This window comes from Hyperolius riggenbachi, chromosome 1 (genome assembly GCF_040937935.1).
Source record: "Hyperolius riggenbachi isolate aHypRig1 chromosome 1, aHypRig1.pri, whole genome shotgun sequence".
In the NCBI taxonomy this organism is placed as follows: Eukaryota; Metazoa; Chordata; class Amphibia; order Anura; family Hyperoliidae; genus Hyperolius; species Hyperolius riggenbachi.
Window position 1 is genome coordinate 643,503,478 of NC_090646.1, and position 20,820 is coordinate 643,524,297.

The window sequence follows — 20,820 nt, forward strand, 5'->3', positions numbered from 1 at the left end:
TCTCCTCCTGAGTGTCACTTTCAGACTATCCTTCCTACTGTCAGTCTGACTCCTCCCGTCTTGGAGAGCTCAGGTCTGCGGAAGGAATCTGTGCAGTACTCCTTGCTGCACTGAGGCCTAGTCCTCTAAGTGTTACTGTTACACCCAACACTACACTCTACTCAGGTGAACAGAGGTTAGCTAGTATATCGGATTATCGGTGATACTGCAGATCACTTATAATCTGGTATACATCTGTATTCCCAGTGATACTGCAGATCACCGGTAATCAGATCCTCTCTGTGCTTCACCGATCGTTACAGAACGCCAGACCTTTTAACAGATGGACGCACGTGCTGACCCTCTGACTGTGCTTGCCACTTCGGTGGATACCATCCATCAAGCACTGGGCCAGCACAAAGCTTTAATTGATGCCCTAACAGGCTCTGTGCAAACCCTTCAGACGTCAGTTGATTCGGTGCGATCCCCTCGTAGTGATGACATACGTATGCCCGTACCAGACAAATTTTTCGGCCACAAGTCTGACTTCCGGAATTTTAAGAGTAGAGTGTTGTCATATTTCGAGTTGAGACCCCAATCCTCGGGGACTGAGACCCAACGGGTCGTTTTTATTAAAACCTTGTTAACTGGTGATTCCCAGTCCTGGGCATACAACCTGCCTCCCACAGATACAGCTCTGACCTCGGTAGAGGAATTTTTTAAGGCCATGGCAGTGATATACGATGACCCTGACCTTGCGGCAACCTCTGAGCGGAAGCTCAAACTTTTGCGGCAAGGCAGAGGCTCGGTCGAGGATTACGCGGCAGAATTTCGTAGGTGGTCAGTTACCGCCAGATTTGACACCTATGCCCTGATGGATTACTTCCTGCCTGGGTTGTCGGAGGAGGTCTCCAAGCTAATGCTAACCTTACCCGAGCCCCAGACAGTCGATGAGGCCATCTCATCGGCCATTCGAGTCGACCGTCGGCTACGCCATCAGAGGCAGACTCGGGGCAGTCACCGTGTCAGGGTGACATCTTATGCGGCACCATCCGCTGCACCCTCAGTAACGACATCTCCGCCTGTCTCTTCCTTTCCGGCCTTACCTCCACCCGAGCCAATGCAGATTGGTCGATCAAAACTGACCCAAGTGGAGCGAAGGCGGAGAATAGCTGAACAATTGTGCCTGTACTGTGCAGAAGCGGGGCATAGAGTGCGAAACTGCCCTAACAAGCCGGGAAACGAGTCTGCCTAGGAGTAGTGGGGGGTGACACCCTAGGCACACCTTTCTCACCCCAAAAAGAGAAAAAATTGCTTCTCCCCTGTACGATTACATGGGAGAATAAGTCTGTAGCCACTGAGGCTTTTATTGATTCTGGCTCAGCGGCTAATTTTATGAACCTTGAATTTGCTCAGGAGTTGGGTATTCCCCTCACTCCAGTAAGTCCCCCCATTCAGGTCACGGCAGTAGACGATTCCCCTCTGCAACGGGATCGTCCCCTGTCACAGACTCCGCAGGTGAAAGTCACGTTAGGGGTACTGCATGGGGAACAACTAAAGTTTTTTGTATTGTGTATGTCAACCTCCACTATCATCCTCGGCATGCCGTGGTTACAAGTCCATTCTCCACACATAGACTGGGCTACGGGTCAGGTAACCAGATGGTCCGATCATTGTCACCAACAGTGTTTAGGGAAGGTGACATTGGGTCGGACCAAGATTTGTGTGGAGGGGGTTCCCAAAGAGTATTCTGAGTTCTCCGATGTATTTTGTCCCAAGTCTGCTGAACAATTACCTCCTCATCGCCCCTTCGATTGCCCCATTGATCTCCGTGCTGGTTGTATGCCTCCTAGGGGTCACCTGTATAACTTGTCCGGTCCAGAGAAGATGGCTATGCAGGAATACATTCGTGATAACTTGGCCAAGGGGTTCACCCGGCCCTCCCGGTCGCCTGCTGGGGCCGGTTTCTTTTTCGTTAAAAAGAAAGACGGGGGTCTCCTACCTTGTATTGATTATCGGGGCCTCAATAAAATCACGGTAAAAAATTGGTATCCGTTACCCTTGATAGACGATTTATTTACGCAGGTCACAGCCGCAAAAATCTTCTCTAAGTTGGATCTGAGGGGGGCATACAATCTAATCCGCATTAGAGAGGGCGATGAGTGGAAGACGGCCTTCAACACACCCGATGAAGTACCCAGTGATGCCCTTCGGGTTGTGCAATGCGCCAGCCGTCTTCCAAGAATTAATCAATGAGGTATTCCGGGAGGTATTGGGTAGATTCGTGTTGGTATACCTTGATGATATACTAATCAATTCCATTAACCTCTCCGAGCACAGGGTCCATGTGAAGTTTGTTTTGAACAAATTAAGACAAAATAGGCTCTATGCTAAGGTGGAAAAGTGTATTTTCGAGGTGACCACTGTCACGTTCCTAGGGTATGTAATTTCGACCTCGGGCCTTTCAATGGATCCTGCCAAGGTCACAGCTGTGTTGGAGTGGCCACAGCCGGTGGGGTTAAAAGCCCTACAAAGATTTTTAGGTTTTGCGAACTATTACAGGAGGTTCATTAAGGGGTACTCCATGTTAGTTGCCCCCCTTACCAGTCTGACGAAAAAAGGGGCGGATACCAACCACTGGTCCCCTGAAGCCATGGCAGCATTTTCTCTTCTTAAGAAATTATTTTGCTCAGCACCAATTTTGAGGCATGTGGACAGGACACGTCTTTTCCCTTTATCGTGGAGGTTGATGCCTCAGAAGTGGGGGTGGGGGCGGTGTTGTCTCAACGATCAGGCTTGCAGGGCAGATTACACCCGTGCGCTTACTTTTCCCGTAGGTTCTCACCTGCAGAAAGAAATTACGATATAGGCAACCGGGACTTCTGGCCATTAAATTGGCGTTTGAGGAATGGCGCCACTGGTTAGAGGGGGCAGAACACACGATCACAGTTTACACCGACCACAAGAACTTGGAATACATCGAGGGGGCGAAGAGGCTAAGTCCCCGTCAGGCCCGATGGTCTTTATTTTTTTTACAAGGTTTAGGTTTATAATCACGTACACCCCAGGCAGCAAAAACATCAAGGCAGATGCCCTCTCCAGGTGTTTTGAACCAGAAACGGCACAGCCACCCGCTCCTGAGTCCATCATCCCGCGGGAAATAGTGTTAGCCGCAACGGAGACTTGGGAGGATTGGACAGAGGTTTTGGGCCCCTTTCAGCAGGATGTTCCAGAGGGAAAACCCGAAGGGGTTATGTTTATCCCTTTGCCTTTTCGTTTACAAGTCCTGCATCTCTTTCACGCCCATAAGAATGCTGGTCATCCTGGAGCTGCCAGAACGCAGGATCTGATTGCCAGGTGTGCTTGGTGGCCTTCTTTGGCAACAGATTGCAAAGAGTATGTCAGGGAGTGTGCGGTCTGTGCCAAGAATAAACCCTCCCGGCTGGCATCTGTAGGTAAGCTGCAGCCTTTGCCCACCCCGAGTGAGCCATTGACCCACTTGTCCATGGATTTTGTGGGAGAATTGCCCAGGTCTGAAGGAATGTCGGTCATTTGGGTGGTAGTCGACCGTTTTAGCAAAATGGCCCACTTTGTGCCCCTGAAAGGACTCCCCTCGGCTCAGGAACTGGCCGAGTTGTTCATGATTCACATCTTCCGGCTGCATGGCATTCCGGAAGACATTGTGTCGGATAGGGGAGTCCAATTTGTGTCTGGATTCTGGAGGGCATTTTGCCACCAAATGGGCATGAAATTGTCTTTTTCGTCAGGCTACCACCCACAGACCAATGGGCTGACGGAACGTATCAACCAGTCTTTGGAGCAATTCCTAAGATGTTACGTTGCGGAGGCACAGAGTGACTGCGTAAAATTTTTGCCCTTCGCGGAATTCGCACAAAATAATTTGAAGAATTCCTCATCTGAGTTCTCGCCATTCCAGATTGTGACAGGGAGGTCACCCAAATTCTCCCCTTTTCCAGTTGTCTCGTCTCCATTTCCAGCACTGGAGGATTGGCAGAGGTCACTCAGGGACAATTGGGGAATTGTTAAGGGGAATTTGCAGAAGGCGTTCCAGAGTCAGGAGGGTCAAGCAGACAAGAGACGATCCGTGGAATGGAAGTTTCAGCCAGGGGATTTAGCCTGGGTGTCCACACGTCACTTGACCCTGAAGCAGCTTTCTGCCAAACTGGGTCCCAGGTTTGTGGGTCCATTCCCAGTGACCAAAAGAACCAATAACGTGACTTACGCCATTGATCTTCCTGCCAGCATGCGGGGAGTAAGGTCGTTTCATGTGTCCCTACTCAAACCTGCGGTCCAGGTGGGTCCCACTCCTCCTCCTCCTGTGTTGGTAGATGATCAACCTGAATACGAGGTGGAAAAGATTTTAGATTCACGCATTGTGCAAAACTCGGTACAATATCTTGTACATTGGAAAGGGTACGGCATTGAGGAGAGACAATGGGTACCAGGAACTCGCATGCATGCCGATGAATTGAAGAGGGAGTTTTACACTTTGCACCCAGGAAAACTTGGAGGGAGCTGTCCGGAGTCCACTCCTAGGGGGGGGTACTGTGAGAAAGCGTGGAGGAGCCGCCGCCATGAGCCAGCGGGCATTACCCAGTGATGCCCTTCGGGTTGTGCAATGCGCCAGCCGTCTTCCAAGAATTAATCAATGAGGTATTCCGGGAGGTATTGGGTAGATTCGTGTTGGTATACCTTGATGATATACTAATCTATTCCAATAACCTCTCCGAGCACAGGGTCCATGTGAAGTTTGTTTTGAACAAATTAAGACAAAATAGGCTCTATGCTAAGGTGGAAAAGTGTATTTTCGAGGTGACCACTGTCACGTTCCTAGGGTATGTAATTTCGACCTCGGGCCTTTCAATGGATCCTGCCAAGGTCACAGCTGTGTTGGAGTGGCCACAGCCGGTGGGGTTAAAAGCCCTACAAAGATTTTTAGGTTTTGCGAACTATTACAGGAGGTTCATTAAGGGGTACTCCATGTTAGTTGCCCCCCTTACCAGTCTGACGAAAAAAGGGGCGGATACCAACCACTGGTCCCCTGAAGCCATGGCAGCATTTTCTCTTCTTAAGAAATTATTTTGCTCAGCACCAATTTTGAGGCATGTGGACAGGACACGTCATTTCCCTTTATCGTGGAGGTTGATGCCTCAGAAGTGGGGGTGGGGGCGGTGTTGTCTCAACGATCAGGCTTGCAGGGCAGATTACACCCGTGCGCTTACTTTTCCCGTAGGTTCTCACCTGCAGAAAGAAATTACGATATAGGCAACCGGGACTTCTGGCCATTAAATTGGCGTTTGAGGAATGGCGCCACTGGTTAGAGGGGGCAGAACACACGATCACAGTTTACACCGACCACAAGAACTTGGAATACATCGAGGGGGCGAAGAGGCTAAGTCCCCGTCAGGCCCGATGGTCTTTATTTTTTTTACAAGGTTTAGGTTTATAATCACGTACACCCCAGGCAGCAAAAACATCAAGGCAGATGCCCTCTCCAGGTGTTTTGAACCAGAAACGGCACAGCCACCCGCTCCTGAGTCCATCATCCCGCGGGAAATAGTGTTAGCCGCAATGGAGACTTGGGAGGATTGGACAGAGGTTTTGGGCCCCTTTCAGCAGGATGTTCCTGAGGGAAAACCCGAAGGGGTTATGTTTATCCCTTTGCCTTTTCGTTTACAAGTCCTGCATCTCTTTCACGCCCATAAGAATGCTGGTCATCCTGGAGCTGCCAGAACGCAGGATCTGATTGCCAGGTGTGCTTGGTGGCCTTCTTTGGCAACAGATTGCAAAGAGTATGTCAGGGAGTGTGCGGTCTGTGCCAAGAATAAACCCTCCCGGCTGGCATCTGTAGGTAAGCTGCAGCCTTTGCCCACCCCGAGTGAGCCATTGACCCACTTGTCCATGGATTTTGTGGGAGAATTGCCCAGGTCTGAAGGAATGTCGGTCATTTGGGTGGTAGTCGACCGTTTTAGCAAAATGGCCCACTTTGTGCCCCTGAAAGGACTCCCCTCGGCTCAGGAACTGGCCGAGTTGTTCATGATTCACATCTTCCGGCTGCATGGCATTCCGGAAGACATTGTGTCGGATAGGGGAGTCCAATTTGTGTCTGGATTCTGGAGGGCATTTTGCCACCAAATGGGCATGAAATTGTCTTTTTCGTCAGGCTACCACCCACAGACCAATGGGCTGACAGAACGTATCAACCAGTCTTTGGAGCAATTCCTAAGATGTTACGTTGCGGAGGCACAGAGTGACTGCGTAAAATTTTTGCCCTTCGCGGAATTCGCACAAAATAATTTGAAGAATTCCTCATCTGAGTTCTCGCCATTCCAGATTGTGACAGGGAGGTCACCCAAATTCTCCCCTTTTCCAGTTGTCTCGTCTCCATTTCCAGCACTGGAGGATTGGCAGAGGTCACTCAGGGACAATTGGGGAATTGTTAAGGGGAATTTGCAGAAGGCGTTCCAGAGTCAGGAGGGTCAAGCAGACAAGAGACGATCCGTGGAATGGAAGTTTCAGCCAGGGGATTTAGCCTGGGTATCCACACGTCACTTGACCCTGAAGCAGCCTTCTGCCAAACTGGGTCCCAGGTTTGTGGGTCCATTCCCAGTGACCAAAAGAATCAATAACGTGACTTACGCCATTGATCTTCCTGCCAGCATGCGGGGAGTAAGGTCGTTTCATGTGTCCCTACTCAAACCTGCGGTCCAGGTGGGTCCCACTCCTCCTCCTCCTGTGTTGGTAGATGATCAACCTGAATACGAGGTGGAAAAGATTTTAGATTCACGCATTGTGCAAAACTCGGTACAATATCTTGTACATTGGAAAGGGTACGGCATTGAGGAGAGACAATGGGTACCAGGGACTCGCATGCATGCCGATGAATTGAAGAGGGAGTTTTACACTTTGCACCCAGGAAAACTTGGAGGGAGCTGTCCGGAGTCCACTCCTAGGGGGGGGTACTGTGAGAAAGCGTGGAGGAGCCGCCGCCATGAGCCAGCGGCAGGCGGCTCCTTCCGCGCATAGTGAGCCTGCACACGGAGAGGCACCCGCCTCCTCTCGGTATGAGGCGGCTGTCTCCGTGCAGGGCTCAGCGGAGCGCGGAGAAACCGCCGCGTTGGACGCGGAGGTTAGCGCGCATACCCCCACTGCGGAGACACCGCAGAGCGGGGCTGCTGTGGCCGGGACTCTTAGTCCCTCTAGATTTAGAGTGACGCACGCGCGCGCACTCAGGCAGGATTTATATTTCAGTCAGAAGTGAGTCAGCTGACCAGGCTGGTCAGCTGACTCTGACTCCACTCCTCATTGGTCCAGCACTTAGGGAGGTGCTGGGAGTACAGATAGGTATATATACTGCTAGCTGGTCATTTCTCTGGTGTCTGGCGTTGCGATCACATATGTGGGAGCACCCAGATCCGTAGTCAGATCCGCAAGTGTGCCGGGACCAGCTGGAGCTGTAATCCTACACTTAGCTAGATTCTGTTGATAGCTAAAGTACTAGTTTGATTGTGATTATCTGTTATGACTTTTTGCCTGCCTGACTATCCTCCTGAACTCTGACCTTGTACCTCGATATTTCTGATACTCTGTTGCCGAACCCCGGCTCGTCCTTAGACTCTGTTTCTGCCTCCTGATCTTGTACCTCAATATTTCTGATACCCTGTTGCCGAACCCTGCCTGTACCTAGACTCTGCCTCTGCCTCCTGAATCTGTACTTTGTCGGTCCGTGTGTGTACGACCTGGCTTGTCCGACCTCGAGAACCGACCTTACCCTTGGAGGCGGTTCCTCGTCCTGTCAGTGACATCTCCTCCTGAGTGTCACTTTCAGACTATCCTTCCTACTGTCAGTCTGACTCCTCCCGTCTTGGAGAGCTCAGGTCTGCGGAAGGAATCTGTGCAGTACTCCTTGCTGCACTGAGGCCTAGTCCTCTAAGTGTTACTGTTACACCTAACACTACACTCTACTCAGGTGAACAGAGGTTAGCTAGTATATCGGATTATCGGTGATACTGCAGATCACTTATAATCTGGTATACATCTGTATTCCCAGTGATACTGCAGATCACTGGTAATCAGATCCTCTCTGTGCTTCACCAATCGTTACAATGTGTACCTAATTTTGTGTGTACCAAATAAGAGTCAGGTAAACTGGGGAATGATCATTTATCAACAACAAAAGTAATTGTGATTGTAACGTTTGGATTGCCTGGTTAGCATCCTTATTACTTGTTTACCAGATAAAAAATGAAAAATCGATTTTTGGTTTTATGCCCGACAGTTACACTTTAAGGGGAAAAAACCTGTGGTTTGGAAGTGGTTAATGGAGAGAGCTACAGAATCCTGGAAGTAACCTAGTTCCAGTTACTCTGCATCCGCGATGACTAAACACAATAAACACCTTTAGAAAGTCTAGAAAGCTTTCGTGTCTTTCAGATTTAGAATTAGATTTGAATCTTATACATAAAAAGCATTGGAAGTAACAGAAGCGGCACTTACCACGATCTGAAAGTAATCGCTGGGAATGACGGCCTCCCCATTCTTCACCCATTTGATGGTGGGCGGCGGCTTGCCCGTCACAGCGCACTCAAACTCGATATCCATGCTCTCGTAGGCGTACAGGTTGGCCGGGTGATTCAGGAAGCGGGGAGGAACTACAAACAAAAACACAACCGTATTGTTTATGGATTATACACGGGAAGCCTGAGAAAACGTTATCTGCTGGAAATCAGGCCGGAAAGGATGGGGAGTCAAAACGATAATTGATCAAATAGACCTAGGGCTTGATTCACTAAACCGTGATAACTATTATCACAGTCGCACTAGTGTTTTACATTATAACGCGCGTAACGGTTTTCGCATGCAAACACGAATTTTCGTGCAAAATTGTGGTCGTTTTCTCGCAAAAAATGTTATGCGCCATATACCGCTCGCAAAACGCTAGCGCCACCATGATAATAGTTATTACAGGTTAAGTGAATCAAGCCCCTTGTATTTTTTGAGAAAACACAAAGAAAAAAATGTTTTTTTATATTTAGAAAAATTAGTTTAAAGCGGATACGAGATGAAAAACTAACTATAACAAGTAACTTGTCTAGATATCTTATCTACAGTTTAGATAGTTTACACAGCATATCTAGCTGCAAACAGCTTGAAAAGTTTATGATTATTTATTCCTGTGATACAATGAGGGCAGCCATGTTCTGTTTGTCACATTGTCACAGGCTGAGGGCTGGAGATGCTATCAGCTTGCCTGTGTGTAAATTCAGGCAGGGGTCACACTTACCGGCTTTCGTATGCGTTTTCTGCACAGAAAAACTGACTTCAACTGAGAACTCATGTTAATCAATAAGCAAGGTCACACTTTAATGCAGATTTCGCATGCAGAAAAAAAACTGACATCTTGCGCAATTTGTCAGTTTTCTCTATAAATTACATTAGCTGCTGTAAGGCAGGGGTCACACTTGTCTTTCAGTTTTCTGCAAAGTGTAGAAAATTGAAAGACAAGTGTGACCCCTACCTCAGTCCCCTCTCCTCCTCCCTCCTGCCTCTGAAATCAATGGCTAGTAAGTACCTCCTCCTCCTCCTCCTGCCCAGACTGAGCTCCCATAAGCCCTTGCTACATTGCCGAGGCACAAAAGGAGCCGTGGGCGAGGCTTGTTAAGTTTATAGGGAATTAGAGTATTAAAACAAAACAAAAAAAGTATTTGGCTTGAGGAATGCAATGAGTAAAAGTTCATCTCTGATCCACTTTAAAACCCATTTTTCCTTTGCATTTGTAAAAACTACAAGATCTTTTTGAGAATCTTTTCGTCTTATCTATTCCCCTTAAAGTGGTCCTGAATCTTGAACAGGACAGAAGAAAAACAAAGAAATGCACCCTGTGCGTATTTAGCCTGTCTAATCCCCCCTCATCTGTGACTGACTAATCACAGCTGTAATCTGAGCTCCCAGCCTCAGCAGAGCAGCTAATATGTAAACACAGGATGTTAACCCCATGGCTGCTTCCATGAAAGCAGGAAGTAAGTACACTGCTGTAACAAGGACATTTTTTTTCCTTTCAAGGTTATTATGCTGTTCCTTAAACCAGAAAGGAAGTTCTGAGTTCAGGTCCGCAATTTTGGTGATGATAGCATGTATGGGGAATTTGCTATTACCACTTAAGTCAGCACGAAATTGTAAGAACAATTTCAAAATAACGGATCCTGAATACGGTTACAAATTAAAGTGTACGATTTTAACGACATTTTGCATTATGATTTCACACCGTAATTACGAATTGCTATGCAAAATTACGATTATACGAAATTTGTGCTCATCACTACTGGTGATGGTAAATATGGCAGCCTCCATATCCGTCTCAGTTCAGGTGTCCTTTATCCCATTAGCAGCTTCAATAGAGTTATCTCGTTTGAGATAAGTGCTCGGCTTTTGACCTCAGACGGCCACATTTTTTGTGCTGTAAGTTCTTGGAATGTTTTGATCTCTCTCTGCTAGCAGAACATGTAGAAACTGAAAGCAGAAGTCCTCTGTTATTGTCTCACACTGCCCCCTAGTGACAAGTGGCCAATACACATTACATAAATTCTAATCAGAAGCAAGGAAAGGTAACAAAAAAAAATATAAAAAGGTGCTAAAATAAATTGGTCTGGAGCATTTGCAAGTCTCCAAATAAATTGGCTGCTAAGGGGTTAAGGTGCACCTTTTTTCCTGTGCAGAATCCCCTCGCCTAGCCAGGCAGATCAGAACTCTCCCGGGCCCTCAGGGCCATGCCGAGGCAGAGGCGAGAGAGGCTCCAGGCTTAGGGTGCAGTGTAGGAGGGGGCGCACAACTCACTCAGCTATCATTCCCCTATTGTGTTTGAAGCAGAAAGAAATAAGAAAAGGTGATACATGGCAGTGACTGCAAGCCAGATAACTAGAGATTAAGGTGCTGGGGGAGGGGGGGGGGGTTTGAAGCCCTGGGGCGTCTCTTAGGATAATAGCAATCAGTGTGTGACGGCTGGGGTGGGAGGGACAGAGGTGCACACTTTAGTGTCTCAGCCTTGGGTGCTGGAAGACCTTGTCCCGGCTCTGCCCTCCAGTGCTGATAAGGATTCTCCGCAAGCCACAGAATAGCTGAATAACAATGCTATCGTGTTTTTCTGGCCTGTGCCCCGTTTTGGGATTTCAGCAGTTCAGCATATTTATATTTCGATGACATTTGTCTGCCAAGCTAATTCGCGGGAAACACCAGATATTGCGAAGATCCATACATTTGCATAAAATTTAAATATAAATACCAACGCGGCATTAAGAGAAATGTAAATAGGCAGCGGCAGGCATATTGCAAGAAGTCTTTTTTATATAATTGTATCTGCCGTGTTCCAGGAGTTGTAGTGATGGAGGGGAGAGTTGTGAGACTGCAAAGGACCACTGGCAGATATTAAAGATAGCATAAAAATCTACTGTATTCACAATGTAGAGGTTGTTATTGCATTATGAGCAGTCGAATATTGAAAAACACCTGTATGAATATATTGTATAAAATAAACTGCTTGCAGCCAGCAGGGGGGAATGCTGGCGATTGTAAAAGCTTTAAAGCGATCTGTGTTTGGAACAGTAAACTCAATGAAGCACAATAATCTACCATATATAACGCGTGTTATTACGGCAAAAGCCATCTTATAACATACTATATATACTGAGTATAAGCCTAATTTTTGGGCCAAAAAAGGTGATCTAAAGGGGGGGTCTCGGCTTATACTCATGTCACTACTTTTTGAGTAACCTGCACAGTGCCCCCACTCTATGCACAGTGGAGCGTCATCTGAGGGAGACCACACACTTGACATTTCCATGGGAGGTCCCAGCTAACCTCATCTCGAGTTGTAGCTTTGGAAGGCATCCAGGGACAGTGTCTACTGAGGGGTGAGAATCATTGCAATCCTATATCAAGTTTTAGATGCATGACTATGTGGCTCTGCATTCCTTGCTTTATCTTTATGCCAGCGTAAACTTTGCAACAGGAGTTCTTTGCATGTCCATCTCCATTGTAGGCCTATGTTCTGGCTTATTAATGCAATCTGCTGCTTTTCTAATATATGGTTGTGGCTGGCCATGGCTGTGAGTGGTGTTGTGGCTTTGCCACCCCAAGGCTTATACTCAGGTCAAACATTTTTTCCAGTTTATTAACCTCCTTAGCGGTATGGACGAGCTCAGCTCGTCCATTACCGCCGGAGGGTGCCGCTCAAGCCCTGCTGGGCCGATTTTAATGAAATAAAAAGCAGCACACGCAGCCGGCACTTTGCCAGCCGTGTGTGCTGCCTGATCGCCGCCGCAGCGCGGCAATCTGCCGCATGCAGCGGCGAAAGAGGGTCCCCCCAGCCGCCCGAGCCCTGCGCAGCCGGACCAATCAGTTCCGGCCAGCGCTAAGGGCTGGATCGGAGGCGGCTGACGTCAGGACGTCGGCTGACGTCCATGACGTCACTCCGCTCGTCGCCATGGCGACGAGAAAAGCAAAACAAGGAGCGGATCGCATGCAGCAGGAGCGCCCTCTAGTGGGCTTTCATGCAGCCAACTTCATGCAGCCAAATAGATTTTTTTTTTTAATAAAAAAACAACCTCCCGCAGCCGCCCTGGCGATCTTAATAGAACGCCAGGGTGGTTAAAGGTAAAGGTTGGGGGTTGGCTTATACTTGGATCAGCAGTGCTGGGTTCCTGGTTTGGATCCCAGACAGGGCACTATGTGCATGGAGCATGGACAGAAGAGCAGAGAAGAAGACAGGACAGAAGAGGAAAATAGAGAAGCAGAATAGATGACCGAAGAGGAAAGGACAGAAGAACAAAGAAGAGGACAGAGGAGAGGAAAAGAAAGGACAGAAGAGGAGAGGACAGAAGAGCACAGAATAGGACAGAGCAGAGGAGAGAAAATGATAGAAGAGGAGAGGAAAGAAGAGCAGAGAAGAAGAGGGGACATGAGAGCAGAGGAGAGGAAAGATAAGCAAAGGAGAGGAAAAAACAGGAGAGGAGAGGACAGAAAAGTAGAGGAGAGGACAGGAGAGCAGAAGAGAGAAAAAGAAAGAAGAGGATAGCAGAGGATGAGAAGAAAAGAGATTCCGAGGCCCATTTGCAATAAACTTTTTCTCCTGAGTTTTCTGCTAGAAGATACATTTTCCATCTTCTGTTTAAGTAACTTTTCAGCACTTTGCAATTGAAAAAGTACCAAAAAGCAGGTGAAAAAATACTATTATAACTATTTTGAGTACTTCCTTCCTATGCTACTCTGATAAGGCGTGTTAACTTTGATAAGGTGTGAAATCTTTGATAAGGTGTGATATTTGAGTTATCACGGTTTAGTGAATGAAGCCCATAGTGTGCAGAAAACGCAGACAGAAAAACACACACATAAAATTGACAGACGAGTGTGCTCCCAGCCTCAGCTTTTTCTTACACTCACTCTGTCCATCTCTGAAGTGGCAGAACTGGCTCTGTAGAATTTTCCAGCATCACTACAGTACACAGCATTTGGGAAGGAGATGGAGAGGCTGGGGGTCGTACACAAGACCCTGCTGCACTGAATAGGGACTGTGTACATATCTTTATATGATTCCTTGATACCGTCAGTGGTTGAGCAGATGCAGTTATCAGAACAATTGTGCAGAGAGCAGAAAGGACAGGGAAGATAAACTTTTCCCCCTCACGGGGCCCCCTGCTGCTACTGGACCCCACTGCAACTGCATCCTTTGCAGGGTCTATTGTTACGCCCCTGGATGTGCTGTCCCATCTCTCTTGAATCACGTGCCTACTTCTTTATCAGCATGACAATTACACCTTTATGTTCACTTCTTTGTTTTTAAAGCCTCAGGACTGTCAATTCTGCAGGAAAAGAATACGCTTAAAACCCAGGAAAAGTAAAGAAAGCAGTAAACAGGAGAGCAGAGGGTGCAGCTTTGTATTCTCGGGTGAATGCGGGCCGGTGATGAGGGCTGCCAGTGATGTATCGGGAGTTAATCACTATCTGCGGTCCGGAGAGAAGACAGACCCCTCTCCCCGGGGCTCGGAGACCTGTGAACGTTATTAGAAGTCTGTATAATTTCTACATGAAGGGATAGAATGCTGGGAAGGCTGCCTTTATTGTCTGATTTCCAATGCATGAGGTCCCCGAGGAGCGGCTTTACCACCAGGTAATAAGAGAGAGCCGGTGACTCTCTCGGTGGTATTCCTTGAACTCAACTGCGGCATCTCTCCAATTCAAGCCTCTCTCAATGCTTATATTGAATTTTGCACTTCCATTGGGGTTTACTGTAGAGAATCAGATGAAACATTATGGAAAGGGGATGTCTGGAGTTTACCGAGAACGTGGCTTTTGCCGCTGATAGCCTCAGTATTACTCCTAGCACTGCACATATACAGGGCTAAATTAGTCCAATTTGGGTTTTTTTTGCACCCATATTTAGATGCCTAAATAAAAATATAATTCAATGTTCTCAGAACAATTTTTCTAAATACCTCCTTTTTTCCCTTTGCTCATAATTCCCATTGGAAAATAAAGAGGTACTATAATGACATAATGTAGTAAAATTCAATCAATCATTCAGGACAGCCACTTTCCTGGTTTTAGCACCAGAAACACCTCAGATATCTATATTTTGCTGTATATTGTAGCCTCATGCTGCCAGTAATGCTTAGCCTAGCCTAGGCTGATTAGCTATGTGAAATGTCTCCCTCCTTCCATAGTAAACCAGTACTAGTCATATTCCGCAGTTAGTGCTGTGTTAACAAACATAAGCAAGTTCTCCCAGGCAGAAACCCCTTTTCTACTGTTTCTCACGGAGACATTATTTTTGAATCTGTCAGTCATCTCCATTAGTTTGTAGAGGAGGTTGCCATGTCAACACAGACAGCAGCCTGCCCAACTGCAAAGCTTCCTAGGAGGGGGCGTGGTGTCTGTAGACCTCACTCCTTTTTCTGTGTATTGCAGTGTGGGCGTGGCTGTTATTCTAATCTATAAGCCCGTTTTCCCTTTATAGTAGTGTGGCTACTGAACAATAGCATAGAATTGGGATTAGTATTGGTTTTTTTTTCCTTCTTATTCTATCCCATGGGAGGGAAGCATGTTCAGGGGAACGGGGCAGCCTCGAGTATAGCAAGGTTGCGGTGCTGATTCTCAGGAGATCCAGTCACTTCATTTGGAAGAGTGAGTCATGTGACCCCCTGAAATTGAGGACCCCAATAGGAGGGTTTGGTTGGGGGTACATTTGCGCACAGCCAGGTGTCAAACTCCAGTCACTGAGGGCCATTTTCATGCCAGTGTTTAGAATGGATTGAGACATGGAGAAATATGTTCTACTTTATAAGCCATACCTTTCCCGATTCAGTCCCATCCATTAATTTGAGCTGTGCCAAAAATGTGTGAGGCTGTCAGCCCTTTGAGGACTGGAGTTTGACATCCCACCATTAGTAGGTTAGATAGAGGCACGATTAGTTGAAAAAAAAACTAAATCCAGGAACTGTGTACCCTGAAGGAATCTGGCATTTAGCAGCAGGAAAAAATGTTGATGGATTCTGAATTGGTGCACTTGAGCCACTAGAGGTCACTGATGAGAGAAAGGAGACTGGTTCACAGTTATTCTGGACAAGCAATTCCCCTCCCACCAGTGACCTCTAGTGTTCGTAGGAAGCAAAAGCAAACTCCTGCCAACAAATGCAGGTCCCTCAAAACTAATCTGCAGGTGCTTTGATGTCAGTTCTAAAGCGAATACTTTCCTTATTTCGAAATCCTGGAACGTGCTGTCATTACAATTATCCTTTTAGGAACCTCTGCCAGCTCATAAGTCATTTGAATTACGCAGAGCTCTTTCTGAGGTTATACAGTAGTCAAACTCCTTGTTTACAATTAAAAGCCACACAATCATCATCCCGGCAAATTGTTAAGAATAATCGTATATCTCCGGAGAAGCGACGAGAATGCCTGCGCTGGGCACAGAGTCAGCGCTGTGTGACAAAGTAAATTATAATGGTAATTATAGTTGTCCTGTAACTGTTTAATATATTGCTTTTGTTTTCCACTCCGTCCAGAATAAAGTAATTCAATTATGTTCCATTATGATAATGCTGGAGATTGGAATGCAAGCGAAGCTGAGAAACCAGAGGGACAGTCGTTTCGGATAAAGAAGCTATCAGGCTGAAAAATCAACTCTCCGGAGATGACGCCGAAAGTTCTGTCCTTCAGGACCGCTGGCCGAGAGACCTTCAACTCATCTGATGAGACAAATACCAGGGTGGGGAAGAAGGGCCATGTCAGAAGAGATCTTATGCTCCATTTTTAGGCTTAAAGTGGTACTCCGGTAAAAGGAATATTTGCTTTGCTCAGGGTGAATGTCATCTGTTTTATACTGTGAATGCAACAGAGGTGAATATCAGGGTTATTTGTTAGGACTAGGTTCCAGACAGAAAGGTGAGGATTGAGAATGGGAGAAGGGTAGGAAAGTTGAGATATATATGTTAGAGTACAGAGGCTAGGGCTAGGCATCAGGAATGGAATTATCTTGAGGTGGGAGAATGGCGGGGAGAGTACACAGTCAGGCACTCTTGATAGAGAAGAGGTCAGGAAGGGGTAATTTTAGTAAGTAGGTTTGGGACAGGCATCAAAAAGGAGTTAATGATAGAGAGAAGTTGGGGCTGGGCCTGAAGAAGGTGCTTACATTGGAGAGGAGGTTAGGCTTAGACAACTGTACGGAGCTAGTGTTGGGAGGGAGGTTAAGGTTGACACCAGGGTGGGGTTTATGCTGGGGGAAGGTTACGGTTGGCATTAGGAATGTGTTAACGATGGTGGAGGTTATGGATTGGGCATCAAGAAGAGGTTTACGTTGGGGGGGGGGAGGTTAATTTAGGCTTTGGAATCTGGTATGGACTTATGCTAGCAGGAGGCTTAGGTTTGGCATGAAGAAAAGTTATATGTGTTAAAGGTATGCTACAGTTGGGCATTACATAAGGCTATATGTTGAAATGACACTAAGGTTGGAAGTCAGGTAAGGACCTATGTTCTGGGGAGGCTAGGGTTGGGCATCAGGTAATGATTTATGTTTAGTGGAGGCTACAATTTGGCATCAGGAAGGGGTTTCTGTTAAGGAGAGGTTAGGGTTGGGCATCAGAAAAAAACCTATGCTAGAGGGCGCATGCGCGAGCCGCGGGAGATGGCCGCATAAGAGAGGAGCTCCGTATTCCACCGCCGCCAGCAGCAATTACCTCCGCGTATCCAGCCTCAAAAACGGGCGGCATTGAGGGAGACGACCTCCGCAACCTTCTCCGCAACCTATGACGGGCAAAGGGGCCCAGAAAAGCACCCCTCCAGCGGGCATCATGGACAAGTTCCTGCGCCTCCCTCCCAGCCAAGATGGCGCTGGCCACGCAGCTCATCAGGACTCCCAGCTCTCCGACCAGGCAAGTGCAGGGGGGAATATGCAGCTTCTCACAGCAGACTTACTGGAGCAAACGTTAAACAAACACTATCACAGCCTCCATGACTCCTTGCAAAAGGTTATACTAACTGCTGTACAAGAGCTCCGGGCAGACATATCAGGGCTGGGGGAGCGCACTCAGACACTAGAAGACAAGATGGATGCTCTAACTGTTAAACAAGCTGACTTAGCTGAAGAGCAGCAACTCATGCAGACTGATATAAAATCAATGCGTACAGCACAAGAAGATATGGAAAACAGAGAGCGGAGACAAAATGTGCGCATTAAAGGGGTATCCATGTCTGTAAAAAGTGAACATATTGGGGCTCATCTGAAAGAACTGTTCCATACTATCCTGCCTGATATGCCAGAAGAAATGTGGAGGATCGACAGAGCCCACAGATCTTTAGGTGAACGGCGCCCTGGTACTTCAAGACCCAAAGATATTATCGCGAAACTACACTACTATGAGGCCAAAGACGCCCTGTTTAGAGCTCTAAGAAGCACAACCACCATTTCCTTTAAAGGGGACGATATTGCTATTTACAACGATCTATCATTAATAACACTGGCTAAACGTAGAGCTCTCAGACCGGTTACGCAGCTACTCAGGGATGCTAATATCCCATATAAATGGGGTTTCCCTTTTCGATTGATTGTAAACAGACAGGGCCTGACTTTCACCTTATCTGACTTTGATGATGCACCCCTATTCCTTAAACAAATGGGACTTAAACTTCCTAACACACCATCATCTACGTTCCGCTCGTCACCTATGTCATCACCCCCACGGAAGGTGCGACATGTCTCAGAATGGTCGCAAGGTCCGATTCGCAGTATTACCTTTCCTGACAGAGCTGACAATATGGAAGATCAACCGTCTGGAACCTGAAAGTGGGCCTCAACATATCTTTTTACGTCTCCTATAGAGACAGGATACTGCTTTTACACTACCTACCCATTCCACACACCCAGCTTTTCTGCTTTCCCCTTTTTATAACCGTTAAACTTTATCTGATTTGCTGCTCCTTAACTCTAGAAGCGAACTGAATACACTTTCAAAGCTGGCGGTGGAAATCGATCTCTCTCACCACTATATCACATAGTTACTATGTTGATTGCTATTTGTCTTCTCCTTAGACTCCTCATGTACCTTCGGGGGACTCTCTCCCAATTTGGTCGCCCGTCGCTACGAGCGACCAACCTGGGGAGGTCCCCATACAGGCAGCAGTTTTATGTTGCCCTTACAACAGACCACTGTAATAACAGTGGCATGTTTTGCCAGATCAACGCTCAGATTATTATATATGTTTATAGCTTTGCCTTTTTTATTATTGTTACTTTTCTATCTATATTAGGTATTGTTTCTAGGTCTATTGGGTCTGTCTTCAGATTATATGCAAACGCTCACATCATCTTTGACAATGGTTAATTTCCTAACTCTAAACACCAAGGGACTAAACACACCTCAGAAAAGGTTCTCTCTGTTCAAAGACTTGCGAAGACTAAATATCGATTTGGCCTTCATACAAGAGACTCATATATGCAAAACAGACCCACCTCGTTTATACAATAAACTATACTCTGAGGTGTGTTTAGCCTCAGGTCCCAAAAAGAAAGCAGGGGTGGCCATAATCTATAAAAAAACATTCCCCCTACAGATCTCTACGACTATCATAGACCCCAAAGGGCGCTACTTAATACTAATTGGCTCTCTAGTAGGAAAACCTATCACTCTAGCTAATGTATATGTCCCTAATCAGGACCAAATATCGTTCCTAACAACCTTCCTAAGGAAACTATTTAAAAGCACTAAGGGCACCCTACTAATAGGGGGAGATTTCAACCTAGCTTTCTCTGATATAAAAGACCGATATGTTCCTCCTAATAAGACCACCACATCCTCCCACAGTCGTAATTCTCGTAAATTTAGAACACTACTGAGACAATATAGATTGCTGGATCTATGGCGGATATCTAATCCCACCTCTATAGAGTACACTTTTTTCTCTCCACCACATGCATCCCACTCTAGATTAGATTATCTGTTTTCAACAGCCTCTGTACTACCCTTGCTGAAGGAAGCTGACATACAACCAATTGCATGGTCAGACCACCAAGCTGTCACCGCAGAGATTGACCTATTATCTCATAGCCATAGGCCAAATTTTTGGCGGTTAAATGAAACTTTGTTACAAGATAAAGAACTTTTTTCAAGTCTGACAAATGAGTTGCAATCTTACTTTGACATAAATAAGGGCTCGGTTTCATCAGTAGGGACACTCTGGGAAGCTCACAAAGCTTTTATTAGGGGAGTATTCATTTCGGAAGCTACCAAACGTAAAAAAGCAGCGACATCTAAACTCCTAACCCTTCATTCAAAACTTAAACAGGCACAAAACCTCTATAAAGACGAACCCTCCCAGACACACTACACCGCTCTGCACAATATAAAACAAGAAATCCAAACCCTCCAAACCACACAACTGGAAAAAAGCCTGAGATGGACCAGACAACTCTTCTTCGAAAGGGGTAATAAGCCCCATACCATTCTTGCTAGAAAATTAAATCCGAAATCATCCCAACAACATATCTACTCTATTAAAGATCCTCAAGGAACCACACACTTCCACCCTCAAAAAGTTGCCCAAATCTTCACAGATTACTATCAACAACTTTATAATCTCCCCCAACCATCCCACCATCCTACACATATGCTTAAAATAGACGAGTTTCTAAATCAACTACCCCTACCAAAACTAACGGAAGAAAACGCCCAACTTCTAAACTCCCCTATAACTACTGAAGAAATTCTAGAAGTAATTAAATTCTTACCTTCTTCTAAGGCCCCTGGCCCTGACGGTCTACCATATTCTTACTATAAAAAGTTTAAATTCATTTTAGCCCCCTATTTGACCCTCCTAGCCAATACGCTTATGGAAGGGAAAATTGCTCCCAACTCATTTCTAAGCTCCCTCATTACCATGATCCCTAAAGAAGGGAAGGACCCACAACTCCCACAAAGCTACCGACCAATATCGCTTCTTAATGCGGATCTTAAGATAATCACTAAAGTCCTGGCTAACCGCTTAAACCCAATCCTCACATTCCTAATTAACAATGACCAGGTTGGTTTCATATTAGGCCGCCAAGCAGGAGACAATACAAGGAAGGTAGTCAATTTGATAGAACTAATGAATAGATCTGGGAAGCCTTCTCTGCTTCTAAGTTTGGATGCAGAGAAGGCTTTTGACAGATTATCATGGCCATTCCTCTTCAGAGTTATGGAACATCAGGGGTTCAACGGACCTTTTCTAACTCTAATACGATTCCTCTACTCCTCTCCATCCACCTCAGTAAAATTGCCCTTCGCGTCCCCAACA

At 46.5% G+C, this 20,820-nt stretch overlaps 1 protein-coding gene across 7 annotated transcripts in view; it reads right to left on the bottom strand.

The window, feature by feature from the left end:
* DCC (DCC netrin 1 receptor) overlaps positions 1–20,820 on the bottom strand; it is a 1,000,213-nt gene that overhangs the window by 411,566 nt on the left and 567,827 nt on the right. For all 7 annotated transcript variants that reach the window (XM_068251343.1, XM_068251342.1, XM_068251341.1 and 4 more), the window contains one exon: positions 8,497–8,651. In XM_068251343.1, coding sequence (XP_068107444.1) covers positions 8,497–8,651 — 155 coding nt within the window. The remainder of the gene's footprint in view (positions 1–8,496; positions 8,652–20,820) is intronic.